General features: G+C 42.7%; 1 protein-coding gene and 1 pseudogene across 5 annotated transcripts in view; one reads left to right on the top strand and one right to left on the bottom strand.

The window, feature by feature from the left end:
* Positions 1 to 413: 413 nt before the first annotated feature.
* The window catches only part of PRUNE2 (prune homolog 2 with BCH domain), a 271,095-nt gene continuing 244,048 nt past the window's right edge, over positions 414 to 27,460 (top strand). For 2 of the 5 annotated variants that reach the window (XM_055087123.1, XM_055087124.1), the window contains exon 1: positions 414 to 718. In XM_055087123.1, the coding sequence (XP_054943098.1) occupies positions 683 to 718 (36 nt within the window). In that variant the 5' untranslated portion in view covers positions 414 to 682. The remainder of the gene's footprint in view (positions 719 to 27,460) is intronic. The other 3 variants (XM_055087120.1, XM_055087121.1, XM_055087122.1) reach the window with 2 other exon arrangements.
* On the bottom strand, positions 5,660 to 13,150 carry LOC114486874 (40S ribosomal protein S4, X isoform-like; annotated as a pseudogene).

Raw genomic sequence — 27,460 nt, forward strand, 5'->3', positions numbered from 1 at the left:
TAACCCACTCCACCTCTCAATCTAGCTGAGTGCATCCCCTGGCCAGGCTAGCAGAGCCAGCTCATTAAGTGACCGCTGGAGCTCTCTGTAACCTGCCAGCCAGCCAGGGAGGCGCTGGACGAGGAGGGAGGCTCTCGGGGGGGGCCTCTCTCCCCCTCTTTCCACTTCCCCTGGCTGACAGCGGCGGTGCCTGCGGCAGAGCCTCCCCCTCTGCAGCAGCCCCTTGCACTTGGCTCGCACTTCTGGGCGCTGTCCATGGTTGCAGCATCTTTCGGCGCGCCACGTCAGGAGGCCGCAGCGGGGCCCTGCGATTGGCGGAGGAGCCCCTCGCCATCCGCCAACACCCCCGCCCCCGAGACCCGGCCCAGAGCTCCGGCCCCGCAGGCGCGTGCCAGCCAGCGTGCGGGGCGCGCCCTGGGGCTCCCAGGCGTCACACCCACTTTCCTTATTAGGGTAGAGTCAGGCGCCCCGAGCCGGCAGCCGGGCGCGGGGTGGGGCGGGAGCCCTGCGAGGCGACAGACGAGGGCGCAGCCACAACCTCAGCCGCCTCCGAGCGGTAGGAGGGAGCAGCCGGTCGCTGCGTCCGGGCCGGCCTCTTTCCGGGGACCCGGCACATCTCGCCCCGGAGGAGATAGTCCTCCGCGCTCTCCGGGTACCTCTGGTCCAAACCACTCGGAACGACATGGAAGAATTTTTGCAACGCGCCAAGTCTAAACTGGTAAGTTGAGGGAGCAAGGCTGTGTGTGTTGGTGCGCGCGCGCGTGCGCGCGCGCGTTGATGAAAAAGAAAGGACATTGCAGCAGAGGAGGAAGAAACAACTTTGCTACTTAGTTGTCAGGGTGTACGGACTGTCCCCTGGAAAGAATCTCGGGAACTCTGGGATTTACAGCGGGCAGTCTGTCTCCATAATCCTCCCTCATAGCCAAAGTGCCAGGCTGGGGGTGGTCGTGACCCGGCTGAAGTTGGGTGCTGTGTGTCCAGCTTTGGTCCCTTTGGCTTGAGGTTGGAGAGAGGCAGATCCAGCCAAGTCTACAATTTGCTCCTGGAGGCTAGAGGATAAATGGGTGTGGTCCTTGAGAAAAAGAGCCCAGACTTCTGTAGATGCGGTGCTTGTAAGTGTAAAAGGAGAAGAAACCGTACTTTAGCTGGAGGGCGTGGCCAAACGTAAGTGAGGAGGTAATAATGCCGACTAGGAGTAACGTGTGAGAATGCGCAGTTTACCCGAGCATCCCTCACGCGGAGCTTGCTCCAGTGCGGGAGTTAGGGATATTCCAGTGCGAATCGAGTCTCTCTGGTCCCTGTTCAGATCTGCAACTTGGGGCAGAGGCCGAACGGGAGAACCCCAACTGTCGCTGGTGGTGTGAGGCTTGCCAGACCATTGTTCTGGGAAGAGACCAGCATGTTGGCTGGCTCTAACTGTACTGTTGTTCAAAGAGTGAATGGTAATTTCACTGTGTATATCAACAGTTGCTATACATTCTGGAACAACAGATTCTAGCAGTTTCCTGACTCCGAATTGTTTTGGTTCTCCAGCGTTGCAGTAATGAACGTAAGGGAAATGTTTCTCTTTTGGCCCTTAAAACAAAGCTTTCGCCCATTTGGAAGCAATATCTTTAATGAACAGGGAAAGCACCTTGTACAGGCCTGGCATAGGAGGAGATGCATAATTTATGTTGCCTTTAACCTTTAAACCTTCATAAAAGCCAAAATATAAAGTCTGCATTAAGATGACGTCTTAATCACAAGGCAGACTATTTGCAGGGTTATTACTGTCACTTATTTACCCTCGCACTACAAAGGGAGTGAAGACAGATGTGTGATTCTTAAAAAGATTTAACTGTAAGTATCTTTAAAAAGACCATTAAAGTTGATTAATGCTAATATAAGTACTTTGTTTTCTACCTTAAGCCTCCCAGAGTGTTGATAGTCTGTGGGGATTTCAGAATTGAGGTTTGTGATAGTTTCTGTGTTTATTGCTGACCCTTTTACAGGTTTACTTGAGCACACGAAGGAGAAAACTGATTGCAGAAATCACTTGCATTTCTGATAGTATAAGTATGCTCTTTGTTCTTTACCTAACACTGAGTGAGAAATAATCAGAAAAGGTCAATTTTGGCAATTCATTTTTTTGTGGATGAAAATAAATAGCAATCTACGATCACGCAGTTCTAGACTGCACCTGTGCTCCACTCCCATAACATTTATTTTAATAATAAACATTTAGATTGTGGGGTTTGATGTGAGCAAGAGCTTTGTCTCATTTCTGAAGAGCAACTGCTGGGATGGAGAAATTCCCTATTTCAGAGTAATCAGTTGAAAGTAATGAATAAGTTTATTTACCGAGTTCCTTCATTAGACGAGCAATTGCTCTACATTATTAAAAGAGTGACAGGAAAAAGAAGTGGTTGAAATACTATTCCCAGCTTCCTGCTTTAGCCAGAAGAACAATTACTGCTAATTTTAATTTTTTTCTTAGAATAGGTTTCTTGTTAGAGATCACAATTATCCTTTCATATTCAGCCATAGTAAAGGTGTTTTGGTCACTTTTAGTGTCACATTTCCCCTGACAAATTACATTTTCTAGGTAAATAAAAATTTTACTTAATATGAAACATTCAACTATAGTAGTAGGTAAACCTTTTACTTTAGAGGATATATACCCTTTGTTTAGGAGAAAAATATTAAGTCAATAATTATGGCATTCATTTGTGAGAAGTTTATTCATAATAAAATGGTAGGATTTTTAAAAATTAGGTTAATCCTTTGGAAAACATTTTAGGGAGAAGAAAATTATCATGCTGGTTTTCACTTATGCTTTATTAGACCAGAATTAGATAGAATTTGGGTGTTATGTTTAAGCTTTTTTCCATCAGAAGTTGACATAGATTTATCTATATGATACCTAAAAAAAGTCTAATGGGCAGGTTTTTATCTACCTACTTGAATTCTTGCTTTGATATTCTGTAGATATGATACATGTCTTTTAATGGTTTGGAATAGCCAATGTCCCTTCCAAAGTCTTAATGGTACCAAACCAAACTTGGGTCCTCTTGCCTGCATGCTGTAAAGCCAATCTACTGACACTGGGTTGCGGTGAAGGGAAATGCAGCATTTAGTGCAAGTGCCAAGCAAGAAGTCCAAATAGTTAGTGCTCAGAAGGCCTGAACTCCCCAGTGGCTTTTAGGGAAAGGTTTTAAAAGACAGGGTGAGGGAGAGGGGTTGTGGGGTACATGATCAACTCATGAACATTCCTTTGATTGGTTGGTGGTGAGGTAATTGGGAGTCAGCATCTTCAACCTTCTGGTTCCAACTGGTCTGGGGTCTATGTGCTTGTGGGCAGCATACAGTTAACTTCTTCCACCTGCTGGCAGTTTCATTATCTGCAAAGAGCTCAAAGGATATGGCTCAGAATATTATCTATAGCCCTTGAAGAGGAGCTAAAAGTCCCTGACTTTGTTTAATGGCTAAGCTATGATTATTTTGTCTTGCTTGACTGTTTTCCTTTTTTTCTGCATTTTCTCACTTCTCTGATTAAATTTACTCTTTGGAACTCAGGGAAGGCCTAGGAGGCTAAAGTTTTTTTACAGACAGGACAAAGGTGGAGGACAAGGTCGGGGAGGAGTCTGTTCCGGGAAGGGCTCATAGGGTCCTGCTCCGTTACATTAACATAACCTTGTCATCATTGGAGTTAGCTAATTTCAATAGACCAGAGGAATTTTAAATTGTAAAATGAAACTGCTATTAGCCAATAATAGCATCTCCAATAATCACAACTTTGGAAAAATTGTTTGAATGCCCTTTCTTCCGACTAGGAGCATTTATTATTCATCTGTCATTGTGAGGAGAGAAACTCTGCTATTCTAGGCCAGGCCCTTGGGTTGAGCAGAAATCTTTGAAGGAGAAGGGATGTTTTTCATTTTTAATCAGGTAGTTTGGAGCTTATTTCTGTTGAAATTGAGAGAGTGGTCTCTTAATTCTCTTTTTCACCCCAGTTCTGCTGGTCCTTAGACTGATGCAGATTCACTTACTTAATCTCATCTGGCTTTTCCTTAAATCTTCTCTTCCGATACCCACCCTTCATTCCTGAGAGTATGTGGCATTTATCAGAAACGGCAAAAGTAAACCTCAAGTGTGGCCTTGGATCACCACCTCCTGGAGCTCAAATGCTTCTCAAGGGGGCCTGCCTTCTGCATGGTTAGAACAGGCTTGGGTGCCTGGAACTTCTCTGTAAAACACCTTACCTGGAGGTGGAGGACAGCAAGGGAAATAGTCACTCCTCCCAAGCACAGTCTCCAGAAATGGTGCCTTCTTGACAAATAGGGAACTGATCCAATTATTGTTAAAACAACCAAGACAGTAGGATAAGCACCAGGAGAGTAAGACACCACGCCCCACCAGCCGAGGCTATAGAGATGGTAATCAAAGGATGATGCTTGTTATCTGAGTTCCCTTCCCCATTCGAGAACCCAGCTATGTTTCTGATCTGGATACTCCCTGCTAGAACTAGAAATGAGTGGAAACACATTTTCTTTCTCTCCTGCCAGTGCCCACCCAGCTTCCTTTTCCACTTGCCCATTTCTAGCTGGAATAGGGACAGAGATCAAATCCTATAGTTCCAGGTCCATCCCTAAATTTTAGCCATGCTTTCCATTTTTAGTTACGCCATTTCCATAGTGATGTCTTAGTCATTCTTAGTTATACTCTTTCTGTGGTAAGAGAAATTGAAGACGGGTTAGGGAATGAGGGCTCCCAGCCCTAGACTGTGATTTGGGAAATGTCCTCCAATTTCATAGCGTTCAGCTCAAAAAAGTATTCAGGCCAAGACAGCCTCATGATGTCAGTAAATGGTCCAAGTTCCCATGAACTTTGGAGAAAAAAAAAAAAAAGTAAATAAGGAATCAGACCCCTGGAACTCTGGCTGGCAGGAAGCCAGGGTCCCCATACCAGGTAGACTGCCTGCCAAGCCTCTCCCATTGCCAGATCCCACCAGCTGATGCAATACAAGCAGCTGCTCAGGGGTGGGGCGTCACTGCAGCCCACATGCCCTCAGAGGTGGGTCATGAGCCGGCACTGGGCATTTGTGTGGTGGGAGTGTCAGCTGCCAACAGAAGGATACAGGGCACATCAATATCCCAGGAATGCTGTGGGGAGAGGGTCACCGTCACTGCTAGAGTCTGGGGAATGCATCTGCCACTTGAGCAGTGACAGCTGCAGATGCAGGGCTCATTTCTGCAGTGGAAATTGGTCCATATGTGGACTTCCGTAGAAGAAAATTTCTGGGTGACCCTACATGTCAACTTATACCCTGTGGTATGTAGCATAGGGACAAGGAAGCACATTCAAAACTCTAAATGAACAACCACATTAGAGTTGATAGAGGAGATGGGTTTTCAAAAAAAAAAAGAAAAACACTGCAGCATGTCTGCAGAGGAATCATTTGATTGGAAATTGAGAAATATATCCTTCCCGATTTCCTTTATAGGAACAAGGTCATGTGTATCAATAAAAAGCGTCTTTAGGGCTTCCCTGTTGGCGCAGTGGTTGAGAGTCCGCCTGCCGGTGCAGGGGACGCGGGTTCGTGCCCCGGTCCAGGAGGATCCCACATGCCGCGGAGCGGCTGGGCCCGTGAGCCATGGCCGCTGAGCCTGCGCCACCGCAATGGGAGAGGCCACAACAACGAGAGGCCCGCGTACTGAAAAAAAAAAAAAAAAATTGTCTTTAAAATGAATGTTTCATACCTTTTAAAGGGCCACGGTGGTAAGGACTAGTAATGATGGAGATGCTGGCGGAGGAGTTTCATTTGGAAAGCTGAGCTCGTTCTGATCACAGACCACAGGATCAGCTCCCTCCCCATCATAACCGAGGGCTGGTGCACTTGAGACTGTGCCTCTTGCCAGAGCATTCCCAAGCAAGGAACTCAGGAATCCAAAGTACTTCTGTGAATGTGGTTCCACTGTCTTAGGGGCTGATTAGAAAAGGGCCCTTGATTGCTTTAGTCTTAGCGTCAGCTCCTTTTCTCACTGCCTGAGTTTTCAGACCTAGAGCTGTGGTTTATCCCAGCCCCCGGGCCTGCAGAGAAGAACCAGGCTTTTTCAGTGTAAATCTCAGAGGGGACTGATCTTCCTCAAAGATAAACAATTGGTCACTGCTGTTCAGACAGCACCTTGGGTCTGGGAAGATGCGATCAGGTGAGCAAGGATGCCCTTTAATCAGAAATTTGAGGAATATTTTATGTTAACTACGTAAAAAGGTGACAGCTTTGGTATAACTTGCTTATTTCTATGTAGCATTTATTTGGGCAGATATTAACAATGTTTTAGGTTTGGTGTATCAGTCTGGGGAGCTCTTGTAAGCAGTAGTGGTTTGGTGATGGACGTCTCACTCTGCCTTTACATCTACTCCTCCCTGGGGTGCTAGGTAAGCAGACAAGGGTGAGGGATGAATACCTGGGTCTGAATGAAGGCTGCAAAAGAGGAAAGAACATCTGGGACCAGAGAGGTAAAGTGCACGGTGTTGCCTTGGTCATTGATTCTTTTTGAACCCTGAGGTTTATATTGGAGAGTCATGGAGTTTGGAGTCTTCTTTGAAAAGAAACTGGGGAGGGACAGGGCTGATATATTCCGGAGGCAGCATTCATATGGACTTTGATATGACTGGCACCCTCTGGGTTTGTGCAGTATGCAACCTGCACAGTCATACGTGGCTGCCTGCCATGAGTCCCAAAGTAGCCTACTCAGAATCTCTGGCAGCGTTCCAAATCCATTCCTATCTGAGCTCTGTGACTTTGGGCTTTGGTTTCCAGGGAAAGGTAATCTTTCTTCTTAAGAGCTCTTGGGAGGCTAATTGGGCACTAGATTGCCCTGCAAAATCAGAGCCACAAAGGTTGGGTTAGAAAAACTAAGCTGATAATACAGCCTTGGGTTTTTATCTGAAAAATGAGATAATGATACCTACTTTGCAGGTTTGTCATAAAGCCAAAATAATGTACCTACAGCCCTCAGCACAGAACCTGGAACAATGCTGCTTCTCTCCATTTGCCCCCAAGCTGGTCCTTTCCTGCAGTTCCTTATCTCAGTGAACGGCATTATTATTCATCCAGTTTCTCCAACTGGGAACTTTCTTTTCCTCCATCCCTTCCCCACCCACCATATCCCAGACATCACTAAGTCATCCAGATGACTGCAATGGCCAGCTAACAAGTTGGTCTCCTGCAAACCACTCTCCCACTGCTACCAGGGAGATCATTGTGAAAGCATCTTTCACATCTGTCCCATCATTCCCTTAACTCCTTATTATCACTTTCCATTGCTCTTTGGAGAACCAACAACACTCTTGACCTGACTCTGGGATCTGACCCATCTGCTGTCCAGCTTCTGCTGGATTCTCTTCCTACCTCCCTGAGCTTGAATAACTCCTACCTCTTCTGATCAGGTTAAGGAGAAGGGAAGCCTTTTGCTGAATGACCCCTCCCACCCAGCCTCCCCAATTCATGAGTCTAAGTCAGGTTTTGGGGTGATGTTTTTAGGTCATTTACCTCAGCTTGTTATTATATCTCTATTGGGCATGTTTGTTTGATTAATGAGAGTAGGGACCAGGGTATCTGTATGGGTTTGCTCACCACTGTATCTCCAGAACCTGGTGCAGTGCCTGAAGCTCAGTAAGTAGTTTTTGTTTGTTTGCTTGTTTGTTTGTTTTTGAGGTATTTTTTTTGCCATTAATCATGACACATTATCTTTAATTAAGTACAAAGACCCTTCCAATCATGTCACCTAGCGGTCATTTCACTGACTGCCCTGTTTGGCTGCCAGTCTCTTGTCTCTTTCTTTAGCAATGGTAAGGCAGATATCTTTTTCTCAGAGAAAAGAAATCCATGGTTTGTTGCCTTTGCAATAACAAAAATGTTGGAGAGTGGGGAGGCAAAGATGTTGCCGTTGGCATCTTCCACGTGAACCACATCAGGAGGACCTGGTTGTCTCTTTCTGCTGGCGATCACACCAATTCTTCCCAAGGTAGCGCCTCTGATTACCATATACAGGGTACGAGTGTCAAGCTTGTTGAAATCAGTCATCTTGCCAGATTCCAGATCAGTCTAAATGGTGTCGTTCACTTTGAAGGGGATAGGATGATGGATGGTGCGAGCATCATGGACCACTAGATGAGGGATTCCTTTTGTGCCCACAAAGATCTTTCTTACTTTGAACAAGTTGTACTTGGCTCCTCCGGTATAATACGATGAACAACAAAGTAACCCTTGTATCACAGATCAGATAGACATTCTCCCCAGTCTTGCCAATGCTCCTGACCTCCTTGAAGCCAGTAGATGAGGTCTATCAATTGGGACCTTGGCATCAATCTTAAGGAACTGCCGCATGCAGATCTTCTTTACTTCATTTCCTGTCAGGGAATACTTAAGTCTGTTCCTTAGAAAAAGATGAGGGGGAGACACTCTTTCAGCTTGTGGGGATCAGCTGATGGATGAGGAGCAAACATACTAGTCAGTTTACTCAGCATTCAATGCTTTGGAGCTGCTACATGTTTCAGGGGCTTCTTGGGACCATGAGCCATGACTGTGCTAAGCACAAAAAGAACACAGTGTTTTTAGAATGAATGAAGCCATAAGGCAAGAGGCTTGCACAAAGCATGAGACATTTTAGTGGCTTAGGAAAATGAATAAGTGGACGAACAGGTGCAGACTCCTAGAGACCTGAGTCTGAAGAGGGGATGGCGACAGTATAAGGGAATTCTGGTTGGTTTACTAGAAGGAGGTGAGAAACAGTAAGGTCAAGGAGTGCCATACAGCCCTTTTGTATATGGTACACACTTCATACAAAATGTTACGGGGCCTCCCTGGTGGCGCAGTGGTTGCGTGTCCGCTTGCCGATGCAGGGGAACCGGGTTTGCGCCCCGTTCTGGGAGGATCCCACATGCCGCGGAGCGGCTGGGCCCGTAAGCCATGGCCGCTGGGCCTGCGCGTCCAAAGCCTGTGCTCCGCGGCGGGAGAGGCCACAACAGTGAGAGGCCCAAGTACCACACAAAAAAAAAAAAAAAAAAAAAAAAAAAAATGTTACTGTAAAATAATGAGGCTAGTTTTTATGCATGATTGCTTGGAATCTGTAAATATTGGTGGAATTAAAGCATGAATGGATTGGAGAGAGGCAGGGGAGGGAGTGGGGCACTCTGCAAAACCACACTGGGCAGATCAGCAGACAGAGTGGAACTCTTAGAGCCTTAGATCCTCTGTTGTGTGGTCCAAAGGGGAAAAATTAGACTCCCCCAATCCCAGCCATTACACCAAGCTTGCCCAGCTTGTTCTGCTGCTTCTAGGCCAGTATTAATGTCATGAGAGAGATTGGCAGAGAAGATTTTCAGTTCTTGAAAGGAAAGTTGAAGGCCTTCCAGACTGGCCTCATCTGTCAAATGAGAACAATAATATATTAGGGCTGTTGCAGGTGTGTATGTACTAAGATAAGAATGTGTCCTCCACCCACAGTAATAAAAACATGAATAGGACCACGGTGGACAAGAGAGCCAGGAAGCCCTATTTACATTTTATAGAAACAGGAATGATTTTTAGCTCCCTTTAGTTCGAATTTGTTGATTATCTGTCTTAGCTCTAAGAAATAGATTTTTCCACTTAATACCCAAAATAGTCTTGTGAGGTAGCTATTATTTCCCTTTGCAGTTGAGGAAACTGAGGTTCAGTGGGGCAAGAAGTTTGACCAAGGTTTCACAGCCAGGAAAGAACAGAGCCAGACTTTGCTCCCAGATCACCTGACTGCCATTCCAGGACCCTCTGCCACATTCGTGTCTTCCCACCAGATATCCTGGAACACTTAATTCCCTTTAAATAAAACATGAGCAACTCGGCAGGTTTATGGGAGTTCTGGGTAGTGAGTTCACTTTGACCCAAGAGAGGTTCATTTCTTTGTTTTTGACTGTTTTATGTTAAAAAACCCTTGGATAACTGAGTCATCAATCACGATTACTGAGAATCTGCTGTGAGAAAAATATGGTGCTGGCCTGTCTATGATTTGGTTGAATAAATTGGGAGACTGTTTCACTGTCTACCTAGGTGAAAGAAAAATAAAACACTGATAAACTATTTGGAAGATAGGGTCTGTGACTAGTTTTAGAGTGACTGAAATATTGTGGGTATTTAGTGAATTTTTAATAATGAGAATGGCGTTTAAAAAAAAAAGTTAGAAGTTGTTCCTTATTTGCCATCAAGGTTGTGAGTACAGCTTTTGGTTTTCCAGCTTCCTTCATTGTTTTTTCTTTGTTTTTTCTTTGTTTTTAACAAATGACAGAGTTTTTAATGACCTACAGTAAGCTTTCTTCTGCTCTTGTTTAGATTTCTTATATTAAAAACTGATGCGTGAAAACATGTGCAAACATTATTTCGATTTAGAAACTTATTTAGATTTAGTAGTATTATGTATAAATAAGTAGTAATTAATACAGTGAAATTCTCAAAATGCATTTTTTAGCTGAAACCTTTTCTCTGTAATTTTATCATTACCATTTTCTTTATGAATAGTGTACAATTAAATGTGAGCTCCAGTTCAAACCCCAAATTCTGAATATAGTCTATAAAGTATTCTTTGTAACTCACTATTAACAACAATTTCCATGTGGTTACCTAATAGATTCATATACATTATCTTTTTTTTTATTGAAGTAGAGTTGATTTACAATGTTGCATTAGATTCAGGTGTACAGCACAGTGATCAGTTATATATAGTCTTCTTCAGATTCTCTTCTCTTATAGGTTATTACAAAATACTAAGTATAGTTTCCTGTGCTATACCGTAGGTCCTTAGTGGTTATCTAGTTTATATATAGTAGTGTGGATATATTAATCCCGAACTCCTAATTTATCTCTCCCTTCCTTTTCCCTTTGGTAACCATAAGTTTGTTTCCTATGTCCATGGATCTATTTCTGTTTTGTAAGTAAGTTTGTTTGTATCTTATTCCTTCATTGTTGTCACTCTCTTGCTGGAGACAGAAGAATTGTTTGATTGAGTGAGTGAGTGATTGTAGGTTGGGTGAGCTCAGCCCGGGTGACACAGCTGGCCAGAAGAGCTGGGATTAGGACTCAAGTTCTCCGCTGTACAGAGCTTCGCTTTTGCTCTCGAGTCTGCCAGCTTAGCAGTGCCTCAGAAAACTGCTGGTTATACTTGGAGACACATATAGGGGTGAAGGAACAGAGGGAGAAAGGAAAGAAGGAAGGTGGAGGTGGAATTGGAAGGGAAATAGGACATAAGTGAAGAATAACAGGATTCAGGGGGAGGCAAGTTTGAAAAGTGGTGAGACATAAAAGGAAATCCTTCCAAAAGCTCAGATTGGAATGATTTGCAAGAGCAAATGTGTCTGGAGTTCACTTTATTTGGCCACATCAGCCAACCCAAGGTCTCCAGAAAACTGAAAATTACACAAAGGCAGCTTTCCTTCAGACACCTGCAATTGAGTATTAAGAACATATCTTTATAATTGGTTCTTTTCTCACAGGGAGATCCCCCAGACTCTCTTTCTGAGCCCATTGGTATGATGATACCTGTAAGTCATTTGAAGAATGCTGCAAAAGTAGCAAAGACTCACAAATGTTAGTGCTCATCATCATCTTCATTACTTAATTTGCGCTTTGACAGAATACCCACGAGCTCGGTTTCTCAGAGCAGGGTGGTGGGAGAAATGGTTTCCAGAGGCTGTAATTGCTTATAACTTACAATAGGGGAACTGCACAAACAAAACCAAAATCAAACAAACCTTTAAGAAATGGACCCAGTTAAGAATCCGCCTGCCAATGCAAGGAACATGGGTTCGAACCCTGGCCCGGGAAGATCCCACATTCCGCGGAGCAACTAAGCCCGTGCACCACAACTACTGAGCCTGCGCTCTAGAACCCGCGAGCCACAACTCCTGAGCCCACGTGCCACAACTAGTGAAGCCCACGCCTACAGCCTGTGCTCCACAACAAGAGAAGCCACGACAATGAGAAGCCTGCGCACCTCAACGAACAGTAGCCCCCGCTCACTGCAACTAGAGAAAGCCTGCGTGCAGCAACGAAGACCCAACACAGCCAAAAATAAATAAATAAATAAATAAATAAATTTATTAAAAAAAAAAAAAAGGAAATGGACCCTGGTTCTCAGCAAGTGTCATTCCATCTGATGTAGGGCAAATGGTCCTAAATACCTGCACAGCCTCTGAAGGCCATACATAACATCAGTGACAGAAAGTTCACAGTAATGACCCTGAATAATCAAGGAAGAAAAACTATTTAAGCTCGGTGTCTGTTTAAGAGAAGGTGGGGTACGTGAGCAATTTCAGAAAAAAAAAATCCAACTCAGATAATTAACATAGAAGAAATAGAACAGAAATTGTCACACGGAGGGTAAACTTCAGTTGTCTGGAAAAGTCCCTTGCATAGGTGACCTCGTTCTTAAGTGAAGCCAGATATGCGAAATGTCATGGTTTATAACAAGCGATCATGAGTCAGACGGAGAGTGACGGTGCTAAAAATGTGAGCCTGATGTGGGAAGGCATAAATAGGCCCATGGCACATACAAGATGGGAGAAGCCGCGCTCTCCACTCCCACCCTGAGTTGAGAACTTAATCTGGTTCTGGAGTCGCTAGAGAAGTTGCAGCAATGACCATGGCCTGTAAAATAACATCCCTAAGAACAGCCGGAGAGGGAGGGGCAGCCTGCTGCTGGACTTTCAATTATTTGAAAGGTTTTTTTGTTTGTTTGTTTGTTTGTTTGTGCTGTACTGTTGTGGCCTCTCCCGTTGCGGAGCACAGGCTCCGGACGCGCAGGCTCAGCGGCCATGGCTCACGGGCCCAGCCGCTCCGCGGCATGTGGGATCCTCCCAGACCGGGGTACGAACCCGCGTCCCCTGCACCGGCAGGCGGACTCTCAACCACTGCGCCAACAGGGAAGCCCCTATCTGAAAGGTTTTAATGGAAGATTTCCCACTCGTAGGAACCATTTCTTTCTCTCAGTTGAAAAAAATAGGACTTTAATGGCTTTGTTTTACTGTATAGTGCAGGGAACTATAAGGGAAAAGAATCTGAAAAAATATATATATATGTATGTATAACTGAATCACTGCTGTACACCTGAAGCTACACAACATTGTAAATCAACTATACTTCAATAAAAATTTTAAAAAAATAAGTGGCTTATTTTAAAGAGGCCCAACAATTCAATTATGTCCTTTTTTTTTTGCTGTGAAAAATTATCTATGAATTAATTGAAGGGTGCAAGAGAGAGTTGTGCATGCTTCCCTCTTGCTCTCCAGAATGGAAGAGAAGTGAGGGCTGGCTCAGCTCATCCTGACGTAGGAGCGTTTTGCTAATCTTTGCGCTCTTCATACACGTTTTCTCTAGCAAGTGGCCTGTGTTGCTGGCCAGACTAGCACCTGGCCCTGGGAGGACAGAAGTGTCCTGACAGGTGGATAGATTAGCTGCTCTCCTGCAACTGGTATGTCTGCGAGGACACGTGCCTGGCTGCTTCCCTGGGAAGGCAGTGTCCCTGAGTCCCTCTGCAGGGAGGCGGGGGGCAAGTCACTCTCTGGCCTCCATCCTCTGCTTTGTTAACACTTTCATCTCTCCCTGCCCTTAGCAGCCTGATTTGGTTTGTATGCAGCATCTCCTGGCTGAAACACCACGCAGAATTCTCTCACCCTTTGGCAGCTACCATATAAACAGACTCCCAAAGCCACTGACTTTTGGAGGCCTGTATTCTTTCAAAGAAAGGTGAGCAGCGTTTTGACCAATCCATGTGGATTAATACAAACCTGAGTTTCAATTCAGGGTTTGTTTTATATTTTGTGTGTTTATCAAGATCATTGGGAGAACTGGTTTTTTTTTTTCTTTTTAGATTGTAGGCAAATTGAAAACATGGTCTTAGGACATGTATATAGGTCACAGAGAAAGATAAACAAGAGGGAGAATTTTATTCTGTAGCTGAATAGTTCTTCTATTCTTTATTTGTGAATTTGCTTTGTAAGACCCTAACATAAAGCCATGCACAAAGCAAAGCAACCTCATTGATGTGGAACTGGTCATGAGCTCGCCACTTGGCTGACTCCCCCTGGACCATGGCCTGAAGCACCATCACTCTTGACTCCAGTCTCCAAAAAAACCCAGACATAAACTCACTGTGGTGGATGCAGATCAAAATACCATTCCAGAACTGGCTTTTAAAACATTTGAAAAATTCATTAGCTCTCCAAAGCGTTATGTCACTCTGAGCCCTATGAGGGGGGAAAATGTATTTCTCACACCTATAGAATTATTTCATGCTAAAATAGCCTTCTGACCAAGTATGACATTGCTGTAAAAATCAATTCACACACACAGGGTTTCATAGGCTGGCATTTACAAAGTCTGTTCTGATGACTCTCATAAACACTGAGTCATGCTTCTTACTACTGGCCTCTTTCTCAGACTTTTGCTCTCAGCAAGATTTATATACAGCCACCCTGATTGCTGTGTTACACTGGACACACCCTGGCCCGTCACTTCTGGGAGTGCTGTGGAAACTGGCATTGGGATTCCACATGTTTAAACACAGCGTTCTATAGCCATAGTCTTTTGTTAGTGATTTCTTGCTTTGAAACTGTTAGTTATTTTAATCACAGATCTTTACATTTGAAACTATTATAGAAGGCTAGATCTTTAACATTGAAACAGGTGACTTTAGACTATTTTAACCTCCTAGTATTATGTTTTAGGCTTCATTTATTTATAAAATAAGAAACATTAAAGCAAATTTGGGAAATAGAGGAAAACTGAAAATGAACTGTAAACAATAGAAAAAAGCCTAAAAATTAACCACTTTCATTGAGGCATGACTGTTGGCAATATTATGGCAAAGTAGTTTTCTTAGTTTTTCCTGTGTGTAGGATTAGAGTAGGATATTCATACATTTTGGTACCCTGATTTTTATTTTACTTAACATAATATATTAAATATTTCCCTATGTTATTGCATAGCATTCTGAATCAACATCTTCAATAATAGCATGCATTTTTATAAAGAAGATGGACTGTGGTTAAACATTTTGATTGTCCCTCTTTTTTTGCTATTGGTAATTACACTATAACAAATATCTTTGTACCTAAAACATTTTGTCCTGTTTAGGATTAGGTCCTTAAAATAGCTTCTCAAATATGTAATTACTGGAGCAAAAGATATAGAGTCTCAAGTTTCTTGGTAAATCTTTCCAAATTGCTTTCTGGATGAAATCCACCAAATTTCAAGATTCAGGGAGGATCAAAAAGGTTAACTTGTCTCATAGAACGTTGTGACAGAGCCAAGCAAAAATTTCAGCTCTCTTGACACCTAGGTCTGTGCTCCTGACAAATCTGAGAGACTGTACAGTACTATGCTCATTAAAAAAATGTGAATTTGATCAAATAATCTGAAGCTGCCTTGCTACTAAATTAACACAATCATAATACAATCTATGCCACACCAGTTACAAATGTTATTTGGGACTAAGAAGCAGAATCTGCCACTTTCTCTTTTTCTTTTCACTTCCTCTCTCAATTATTTTTTAAAAAATTGAGCCTTATGGAGCAGTCAAGCTAATTGCTGTTATACTTGGCATGGTAATTCAAGCCAAGTAGTATTGCACTTCATAATTGCCTCCACCTATGTGATCTCATTTGATTAACCATGGGGTAGGACACATGTTATTATATCTACATCACAGAGGAGAAGAAGAAGTCCAGAGAGGTGAAATCCAGCCTTGCCCAGGGACACACAGCTGGTAAGTGGCAGAGCTGGGCAGAGAGTCTGTGTCTTCTGAGTCCCATGCCTTTGCTTCCAATCTTATCTGTAGGAACAAAAATTGGTCTACCCTTTCAAAAGGTAGTTTGATGGTTTCAGTTGGAGTTTGGTTGCTTGGCTTTATCTCCATACGAGAAAATGACTGAGTAAAAGTATACAGCACTTGTCCAAGAGGAGAATATGCAACGATGAAACACATTCCTGCTGAAGCCGTGTTGCAGGAAACACGTAGGAAAGCAAGCCCACTGAGTTTGCAGTTTTGTGTGATGGCCTCTGACAAACAGTTTGCAAATGTGAGATTAACGGATGCATCATTGGTGGAAACATGTTGAGGTCCACAGGCTCTGGAGATCAAATGTCACCTGTGATGGGAAGGAGGCTCCTGAGAAGCAGGTCTCTGGAGGGCCTGTGGGCATCATCCTTCATACCTGTGATGGGACTACGGGTGCCTGGATGTCACTTACGTCAGCTTCGGCTGAGAGGTCTATGTAATGGGGGGAAGGGAATTTAATTGCCCATAACAGGAGCTCCTTCCCTCCTACAAAGGAGGTGTAATTCTGTCAAATTCTCTCTCTCTCTGTCTCCACCCACCTTACCACTATTTTTCCATTTGGATCATATTCATTAACTGGCCAAAAACCTAAACGCACCCCATATTGATGCAATAGGGAGTAATTTTATTTTAGTGCAATTTAATGTAAGTTTAAGCTGAATTCTTCTCTTTCCAAAGTCTCGCACTAAGAAACACATATATCTCCAGACCAACAAACATTTCTTATGCCATGGCATGACAGAGGCCACGTGGTTGCTAAATTTAATACATACAAAGATGAAGATGCATCAGACACATTAGGCCCTGGATAGAGGTCCTGGTTTGCCTGTATCTTTCTTAAGAGTTTAATTAATACACACTGGTGAAAAAAGTGAAACATGCACACAGAATTGAAAGGAAATTTAGAGAGACAGAACTCAAGGTTAGTCTGGGCTTGAAATTCTGTCATTAATGAAATTTTGAGGTTTATAGGACACCAGTTTTCCTAAAAACCTTATATGATTTTTTAAAAGAGGAATCTATTGTCTAACGGGATGATTTGTATACAGTATGGTAATTCCTTTGCAGATACTGTGTTGGGAAGCTTTAATATATGCCGAGGGAACTATACTTGGGGTGATATTTTCTTATAAGTGTTGGGACGCAAGTGGAAAATCACTGACTCTCAGAGACTTAGCTGTGTAGTTAAATCAGGCACATGTGCTAAACAATTAGTATGCTGTGGGGCAGGAGATGCTGCGAGTAAACCCTTGTGTGCCACGGTTTCTAGCATCCAGCTCCCTTCTGAATACACTTCTGCTGTTTCAAAGACAGAGGGCAGAGAACAAGGAGGGCCAGCTAGGAACGTTCAAGTTAATCTAGTGTCTTGCCATGAACAGTATCCCTTGCTGGACCTTCTCTTTGCCCTCATTTCCTCAAAATATCTTTCTCCTGCTTCTTACCCCTGCCACTCACTCCTCAGCAAAACCTGCTCTTGGCCTTCAAGCAAGGGAATTGACATCTATCAGTATTTACTCTACAGCTAACCTATGTTATTTCATTTGGCCTTCACAGCAATCCTCTGAGAAAGCTATCATTATGCTCAGTATACAGAGGGAGAAACTGAAGCTCAGGAGAGGTCAAGTGACTTGCTTCAGGGCACACAACTAATGAATGTTAGAGCTAAATTTCTAGTTTGCTATACCTGAGTCATAACTTATATTTCCATTTTGACATATATCAGGCGCATAATGCACTTACTTCAGAACGAGTGGTCATAATGTCAGCACTTACTAAACTCTCCTGTGCATGGGAGTCATCCAGGGATCCTGTTACAATGCAGATTCTGATTCAGTGCAGTTTGGGGTGGGACCTGGGATTCTGCCCTTCTCACAAGATCTCAGGTGATGCTGATGCCACCAGCGCACACACCCCGCCCCCCGGCCTCCAATTTCAGTAGCGAGGGCCCAGGGCATTGATACACGGAGAGGCAGGAGGCACCGTTCATGGCCCCCTGAAAGGGTGTGTTAGAATCTGGTGGGGCTGTCCCCAACTGAAATGGAATGTTTCCCCAGAGGAGAGGCTGCCTCACTGCAGCTTCCTTCTAGCAGGGGACTTGCTGCAGCAAACATAATGTTGCGGTCCAACTTTTTTTTTCTCTTAAAACTATTCACAGTTCCTCCCACCATTTTGTCTCTCTCTTTTCTTGTCGTTCTTTTTTTTTTTTTTTTTTTCCGGTACGCGGGCCTCTCACTGCCGTGGCCTCTCCCGTTGCGGAGCACAGCCTCCGGACGCGCAGGCTCAGCGGCCATGGCCCACGGGCCCAGCCGCCCCGCGGCATGTGGGTTCCTCCCGGACCGGGGCACGAAGCCGCGACCGCTGCGTCGGCAGGCGGACTCTCAACCACTGCGCCACCAGGGAAGCCCTCTTGTCGTTCTTTGATAACGTCTTTCAGGCAGTCCTTTGGCATCTGGATGCTCTCCTACTTTCTGTTTCCTTGTCCACTTCTCTGTTGTTAGTGGTGCACGTTTGTATGTGATGCTTTCTTATGGATGGTATTCCTTTATTATTTATGCCCTTTGGTTGATGGCTTCTGCTTTGTCATTCTGCTTCTCTGATGTGGTCTTTGTTCACACTCTATTTCCTGCAGCCCACTTTTCCCTTTCCAGTTCCTTTTCTCTTAACACAGAATTCTGTTTCTCTTAACACAGTGGGGAGCCCAGAATGGCTTTCAGAAACTCATGTAGTTTGGGGATGATCAGCAGACATCTTCGAGTTTTTAGGAATCATTTTAGATACTGCTTTGTATCAATCAGCTTTCACCAGGTTATGTTCTGATGGCAAAAGTCCTCAACGTCGGTGGCTTTCAACAGCTAAGGCGTATTTCTCACTCATGTTATAAGCTGCTGAGGGTCAGCTGTGACTCCAAGTGCCTTCTTCATTCTAAAGGAGCAACAGTGTCCTGGGATAGGCTGCTCTTGGGGCAGAAGAAAAGTAAGGGAGCTGGTAGGGTTCAGCAATGGCCAAGCCCATTGGTAGTGGAACAGGAAGTACACTCTTCTGATAGGCGGGCACTGCAGTTACATGACATTGCACAGGGACATATGATTATCCTTCTATAAGAAGGAAAATGAATAAGTAGAAATAATATTGTAGTGTACTATGTGCTCTGAAGCTAGGATTCATCCTGTTATGTGGACACTGGCTAGAACCACACTTCCATTCTAGTAATGGTCATATCAGTGGGTAGATATTCACCAGATAAATACTTTGGTTGAGAAACCTGAGATCCTTTGGCAGTGTTTTTGTTGTTGTTGTTGTTGTTTGTTTTTTGGCCAAGCCACTTGGCTTGAGGGATTTTAGTTCCCCGAACAAGGATCAAACCCGTGCCCCCTGCAATGGAAGCGTAGGGTCCTAACCACTGGACCGCCAGGGAATTCCCTGGCAGTGTTTAATATTATTATTCAATGGAAACCTCCTCTCGCTATTTAGTCATCTCTTATGCTTTCAGATGAGACTTGGGTGGGGGTTATTCCATGGCCACATTTGGGATGACTTTAGGCTGCATCTGTGTCCCAAGGTAAAGATTTGGGGAAGCCGGGTTGACAACTTTAGATCACACAGAAGCCTTTACGGAACAAGAGTGCCTGGGAAAATCCTTTAAATTCTCTGTGCCTCAGCTTCTTCATATATAAATTGGGAATAATAATAGGTCCCCCTTGCAGGGGGGCTTACAGATTGTCTTAGATAGTAGATGTAAAACTCTTAGAATTGCGTTTGATACATAAAAATGTTTGAGCGTTTGCTTTGATGATGATGACGACGGTGATGATTTCTACCAGTTGGATATTTGACCCCCTGAAAAACATATTAGAGTTTCCAAAACCAATTTTAGAACTGATAGACAATCAGACTTATGTTTCCAAGTTTAAGATTTACTTATAAATAAACAAGATCAAAATTAACACAGAAAGTAAGAGCTTAAATTCTTGGCCTCTTGATAAGATTAACAGTAATTTCTCTTAGAGAAATTTATCTCTAGGTTGAGCGTTCATGCCCTTCCGTCATCGTAGGGAGTGAAAATTCTTTAAAATTTGTGCATAAAGTCCCTGTTTCATTTGGCGATCATGTGCATTTGGGGCTTGTGTAAGTGGGGACAGCTGAGTGGTTTGCTGGGAAACTCCAGACAAGAGCAGGAGGAGAGACACAGGACTTCTGTCTGGAAGTCAGTGGCTTGGACTGGTTTGGGGGGAAATGGGTGGAGATATGCAGGTTAGTGCTGTGCGGGGCGCTTACTAGGGAACGTAATGCAGCTTCTGGCCTGGATGGCTGTTTTGGACTCATATCCCATCAACTCAGCCCGAGCAGCCCCAGGTGAAAGGAAAAGACCAAGGGTCATGGAATCAGAATGTCAAGTTCAGCGACTTCTCCACTGTGTGAACTTGGGTACATTTCTTAACCTCTTTGGGCCTTGGTTTACTCATAATGTAATATTATTTAATATTTATCCAACCAGGACCATGGACAAGAGCATTATATATATATTCTTTAAATATTTATGAAATAATTTCACTTTTACAATAACCCTATTTTGCAGGTACAGTTTTACCCATTTTGTACTTGGGGAAACTGAGGTAGACAGAGGTGAATAACTTGATTGAATTCACGCAGGTAGGAAGGGGTAGAGCCAGGTTTTGAGCCCAAGCAGTCTAGCTTCCAAGGCTGCATTCACACCCTCATGCTTTGCTACTTCTTGGTACAGGCAGCATTTTAACTGAGGTTGCTGCTATGAAGATTCAATCCATTCATGTCTTCCAAATCCTAGTCTACTGCCTGCCACGTAATAAGAGGTGCTCAATAAACATCGATGGTTGTTTCCCTTCTCCTCCCCTCTTTCCCTTCCACTGTCCTGGGAGACCCCAGGGAACCAGGATTAGCAGTCCCTTGGAATAGGGTGGGAGATCTTCAGCCCTAATTTTCCCTGGGCAAGACCTCACATAAGTCTCAAATTTACCTTGTATTTTAAGGTCCTGCTTCTGTCCCATTTATCACATGAACCTTTCTCCCACTGTTGCAGCCTTTGTGACACCAAACTGGAAGACATGATACCATCTTGTAAAGCAAGCCCCAGATTAAAAAGAATGATGACACAGTTCCACGTTCTTCCCAGTACATCATTACATCCCATTATGGAAATCCTTTACTCCAGTGACACGCAAATCATCTTTCATGTATTTTTTAATCTGCTTTGGTTGTCACCTATCTTTAAAAAGTTCTTAATTTTTTCACCTTTACTCTACATGGTATCAGAACCTTCTCTGCGGTAAATAATCACTTAGGCAAAAGGTGTGGTACATAGAGAGAAGCTGCCATGAAGATTTTAAATACGTGATAAGCCTCTTCGATGATTGTTGCCTTAATTCTGTCACCTCCTACTGGTGACTTGGTTACAAATTGTTCCTGTGACTAGAGCATGTTCCAGAGAATTTTGTCATGGAAAATGAAATGGCTACAGGGAATAACAAGACCTAGATTTTAGTGATTTTCTTCTACATGGGAGCAGGGTGGCCTTGGCAAATCCCTGATCCTATTTCTGAGCTTCTGTTTCTTCAGTTGCAAATGAGGAGCTAGGGCTAGTTCAACAGTTCCAAACCAGGAGCTCTAGCACTTTGACATCTTCCAAGACAGAGGTTGATTTAAATATTATAGCATCCTGCGGAAAAATCCAAACGAACTTTTTGACCAACCCAATAATAATACTGTTTCATGGTAAATTAAAACTCTCAAAACTCTCTTTCCACAAAAGAAAGAGAAAATTAAAGGGATCTTTAGTATTGAAAGATTGAGGAACAATAATCGATTCTTATTTAATTTTTTTCACAGCACCTTCCACATAATTGGGCAAATTATTCATATCTCCAACCCTCAGTTTTCTCATCAGTAAAATGGGGACAATATAGAGTCTGTCTCAGGGCGTTCAGAGAGTTGCTGTGAAGATTCAATGAGATCGTGCACATGAAGTGCTTAGCCAATGACACTCAACAAATTGTGTCTGTTTTCCTGGTTCTTCAGTGTGGGTTCAAAATTACCCGAGGAAGATATTTTCAATTAAACTAGCTCCAAATAGATTATGTCATAAATGTCCTTAACTCCAGGGTGGATCTGCGGTTGTGGTGAGCCCAAGGGTGGATTGGTTAATTCCCACTTTCTTGGAAACTGTAACCCATGTGTGCTTTGTGCAAACTCTTTAGCTGGTCATGCCACCCATCAACTGATAGCATCCGGGCCCAGCCAGAAGATGAGGGGGGAGAGGAGAGGAGAAGGGCGAGGGAAACATATGAAGATCAAAGTCCCTGGAACAGAGAGCAGCATTCCTGGTACATGCTGTTACTATACGTACTCTCAATGATAATTGCTACCACTTAATCAGGACTTATGTGCCCGACACTGTGCTAAGTAGATTGCATACACTGTCTCTTCTAACTTTCTTACCAACTCTATGAGCTCTTTTATCTATTGGCTAAAGCAAGTCACAAGGCCAATCCAGATTTAAGGGGTGGAGAGATAGACTCACCTCTCCTCTCGATGGAAGAAGCTGTATGTGCATGGATGAAGGGAGGGACCATTTTTGCAATCAGTTTGCAACAGCCTTTGTACTATAAATAGTACAGAAGATCATGTATTTCCCTGGAGTAACTTCTGTGCCCAAGAAAAGGGGAGTCAGGTGCCACGTGCTTCCTAGCATCTTGAGTCCCTTTCATTATAGGTAGAGTCCAAGAGGCAATGAAACTGAAATGTGGTCCAATTGTTTGGTACACTCAAGAGCCATCCTGTAACTATTTGGGGAATTTGGGGTTTTTCTGAATTCACATGGGTTCTCATGTTCAAAACAAGCCCCAAGCTAAGGATGTCACTTACATCCTGTTATCTCAAAGCTCTGCCAAGCACTGCTCGGTTACTGTGGTACCCAAAACCATAAATACTTCCATCAGCCTTTCCAAGGGAGAGAGAATAAGTAATGAATCTTAACTTCTAAAAGTAAGCAAGGCCACAGCTTATCGATTCACAAAGAGGGTTGATCATGGCTGCATGAGCAGTATTATCCAAAAGGTGGGATGTTTTGTAGGAAAAAAGCTGATATAACGGGGATCCTTAGATGACTGGAGGTGATTCATTATATTTTTTTCTGTTTGCAAGTGACACTAGTGTACCATATTTATTAGTAATAATACGGTTTTCTTTTCAAATAAATTTGCTTTTATAAACAAGTGAGTCATTTAAAATGTAAGCAAATAATAGAGGTGATCTATGTATGGGCAAAAATCTTGAAGATGGTACGTGAATGATTCCTGATAGATGGAGACACATGTGCAAAAGCTAGGAGAGACAACCTCCTCATTCAAAGTGCGAAAATTGAGGCCTGAAAGAGGAAGTAAGTTGCTGAAAGTATCATATCTAATAAACAGGGAGCTGGGCTCCAACCCAGGCCTCCTGTCTCAAATTCATTTTTCTCCCCATTCTAGTAAACTGCTCATTCCCTCTAAGTCAGCAGCCCTAAACAACAACAAAAAATTACCTGCATGTGCAAACACATTTTATGAGAAAATGTTACAAAATGAATAATAGTTTCCCCCATTCACAATTAGGCACTTTATATGCTTGGCGATGAGAATGGTGATTATATTTATCATACATCGATTGATGTTCACCTCACTATTTGGAGTAGTTGCCTCGTGATTGTTCTGTAGACACACACCATAAGCAGAAGTATCTGTGCACAGTTGAAGTCTGTAATGTGCTCTGACAAATATTGAGACAATACACATTTTTGTGTATTCATATTGAATTAGAGATTTTCTAATCAGAGATCATATATATACCCTTAAAAGAATATGTGAAGATGAATAATTAATTAAAAAGAAATACATATGGAATGTAGCACCCACAATCCATGTTACAACATGGATGAACCTTGAAAACATTATGTGAATTGAAAGAAGACAGTCACAAAAGGTCACATATTGTTGGATTCCATTTATATGAAATGTCCAGAATAGGTAAATCCCTAGGTACAGATTGCAGATTGGTGGTTGCCAGGGGCTGGGATACAGGTGGATAATGGGAAGAAACTGCTTAACGTGTACAAGGTTTCCTTTTGGGGTGATGAAAATGTTTTGGAACTAGATAGAGTGATGGTTGCCCAACATTCTGAATGTAATAAATGTCACCGAATTGTTCACTTTAAAATGGTTAATGTGTTATGTTATGTGAATTTCACCTCAATTAAAAGATCCCAAATATATACATAAGCATATGTATTTACTCATATATGTGCCCATGCATGGTATTTTTGCTCTTTTATTTGTATAGTGTTTCTCAAACTTTTTAGGCCCAGGACCCTTTATGCTCTTAAAAATGATTGAGGATGACAAAAGCTTCTATTTATGTGTGTTACATTTATCAATAAATACCATATCAGAAATTAAAATGCAAAAAAATTAATATTAATTTATTAATTCATTAAAAATAACATAATCCCATTACATGTTAACAAAATAACATATTTTATTAAAAATAACTATATTTTCCCAAACAAAAATATTTAGTGAGAAGCAGCTTATCAGCTCACAATTTAAATAACTGCAAAACTCCTTTTCCTTCTGGACAACCATTGGTCTTCAGAATGCAACAGAAATACTTTATGCATATGCCCTATTTTACCACAGAGTATTAAAAGATGTGTTTACTCCAGGTTTGAGATTTAATTAACTAACTGTTTTTTAACAGCTTCATCAAGGACACTTGTAAATAAAACCAGCAGTGTTTGTCCTGCAGGGTCATGGCTATGAAGAATGCAGGGACTACTGGTCTACCTTAGTGCCACTGCTTTGATTCTTGCTAAGGCCCTGGCAGTTTTACCCACCATTGCTTTTGTTCCACTGTGCACATGTCTGATCAGTGAAAAGGGCCAGTAATGTCTTCTCATTTTCATGAAAATAGATTTGACTTCACAGACCCTCCTGCAAGTATCCCAGGAATCCCTAGGGAAAGTGTCTGAGAAACCACAAATGAAAGACTCTGATTCCTCACAGTAAAGTACAAGACTTGTGAATTATGTGTACTTAAAACATGCATGGCTTTAAAAAATGTTAGGCCTCTTTCTTAAAAGACTGAGTAATCGCTAGAGTAGAAATAAAAAACAGGGCCATGTTTTAATCAAATTTGAATCCTTCTCTCTGATACAGTCCCACGTATGGGCCTTTCCTGTACCCTTTGCTCAGAATACTTCTTTTCCAGATATGTGATAATTCCCTCCCTCACCTCCTTTGGGGCCTTACTTAGCTATCACCTCAGGGAGCCTTCTTTGGCTACCTTATGTAAACATTGTCCCTCCCCCAGCACACAGGCCCATACACACACATACACACACACACACACACACACACACACACACACAGTTACCTTTCCTGTTACTTTTTTCCTTCTTAGTATTTATCCCTATTTCATATTTTATTTATTATTAATTTTTAAAATTTAATTTTTCCCCATTAAAATATAAGCTACATAAAAACAGGGATTTTCTTCTGCTTTGTTAAAAGCTCCTAGAATAGTGTCTGACATATTGAGGATCGGTAAACATTTATCAAATGTTGTTGAATATAGCATAGCTAAAATGCAACTGTAGATATTTATCATGTCTTAGCAAAATGGTGATGCAGGGGCAATCCCAGCATGAATTCCATAAGACGTGCAATGGAAAAAGTGTTTTGTGGTAAATAAGTTTGTGAAATATTCTCTCTGTCTCTGTCTCTGTCTCTGTCTCTCTCTCTCTCTCTCTCTCACACACACACACACACACACACGCACACAAAGATTTGCAATGCACTAACATGAAGCATCTGAGAGGCCCTGTGATACAGACATGTGTTTAAACATTGTTAAACTCAGTGTTTTCCAAACTTTTTGCTAGTGTTCTCTGGAACTCTCATTCCCTGGGGAATACTTTCCAATGCACAGCCTCCCTGACTCACTTTTCACAATGATTGTGAAGGTCAATTGGGATAAAAGCTAGGGATTTGCCTAGTATACCCTGGGGAGCTATTTCAATGTAAGATATTATCATTAGTTCATCCACATGGAAATAAAAGTGTTTCATTTCATAATTCTTGATTTTATGTGCTGGTAAAACATTTTCGTGATACAGAAGACTGAAAGAGAAGTCTCTGTGTATTCATATATTTTAAAATATATGCTTGAAAACGAGAGTAAGGCCTTGTCCTTCAGATTGCTTTGGGGTGGGGGGAGTAGGTGCGGGTTAATCAGAACAAGTAGTTGGACTTTTTATAATTTTAGAAGAGAGTTTGAGAAATGCTCTAATCCTCATGGTACCTGTCACAGAATCAATTAAGCCCAGAGGAATGAATACTTTGTCTGCTTCAGCTTTTACAGATCATAAAGGGAGAAAATCCCTGCAGCCTCTTTAATGATCTTATTCCTCATAAGAAAGCCTTACTCTGCATCTTCTGACTTTTCTGACGTGGGTGATCTGCCCTATAGCTCAGAAACTGGTCAACAGAGTGTTGCTCTAGGGATTCGATAACTCTAGATGCTGGGTCATTTCTGGCCCTCTGTAAGTAACTTTTTATTATGCAGCTAGAAGCCTGACTTGACTGTGGATGAGAAAAACCAAGCCAAGGGGGCAATTGCTTCTTCCTAAGAACATTGTGATTTACTTTCTTGCTCGAGACCTTCTTGCTCCTTTCCTCAAATCTCTTATACACCCATGTGCTTTAAGAGTAAAGGCTGCTCCACTGCCCTTACCTTTCCCTTCTCCTCTTCGGTACCTTTCCCTTCTCCTCTTCGGTAGAATTTAAAGAGAGAATTTGGTTCCCTAACTGCACTGTCCTCGAGGTCAGTCTGCATTCTTGCGCCGGGAGTCATCAATGCCTTGTATCTCCAGTGGCCTCAGGCATCATCTGATTGATCACAGTGCTGACCTTTCTTTTGTGGAGCACAATTTCTGAGAAATCAGCAGGACCTGTGGCATCTTGCTGATGTGGCTATTGATCCCTAACTCTGCTTTGCTAAACGGCTTGATCGGCCCCAGGATCTGTCAATAACAACACCGCTGCTAAACGGCCACTTCCTGCTGGGTCCAGATCCCACTAAGGGTCACATTATATCTTTACACTGTACCTAAGTGAGTTTTATTTTCTGTCTTGAGCAAGTGTACCCGCTAGACAGATATTCTTTCCAAGTCCCAATGGTTAGAAGTGACATTATAAGAGGTAGCAGTTGCCTGTCCCTGTAAAAGCCTTTAATTGTGCATTATTTATAACCCAAAGAAAAATTTCCTTCCTCAAATAGTAGTTTATTCATTTGACCATACTTCGTTACTGTACCCTACTGTCTCAATATTTTTAAAGCATTAATCATACAAACTCAGGAGAAAGTCAACAGCCAAGGGAGATGTCTTTTGAGTGGATGATTGGAGGGATTCCTAAACGGTCACCTTAAAGTCTTGAGCGCAGCCGTACCCAGAATTCCACCATTAGGAAGCCATCCCTTTGATTTTTAAAAAAATGAAAAATATATAGGTTCTCTTTTAAAATGCAAGTAACCCCTGGGAT

Source organism: Physeter macrocephalus, chromosome 9 (genome assembly GCF_002837175.3).
Source record: "Physeter macrocephalus isolate SW-GA chromosome 9, ASM283717v5, whole genome shotgun sequence".
NCBI lineage: Eukaryota > Metazoa > Chordata > Mammalia > Artiodactyla > Physeteridae > Physeter > Physeter macrocephalus.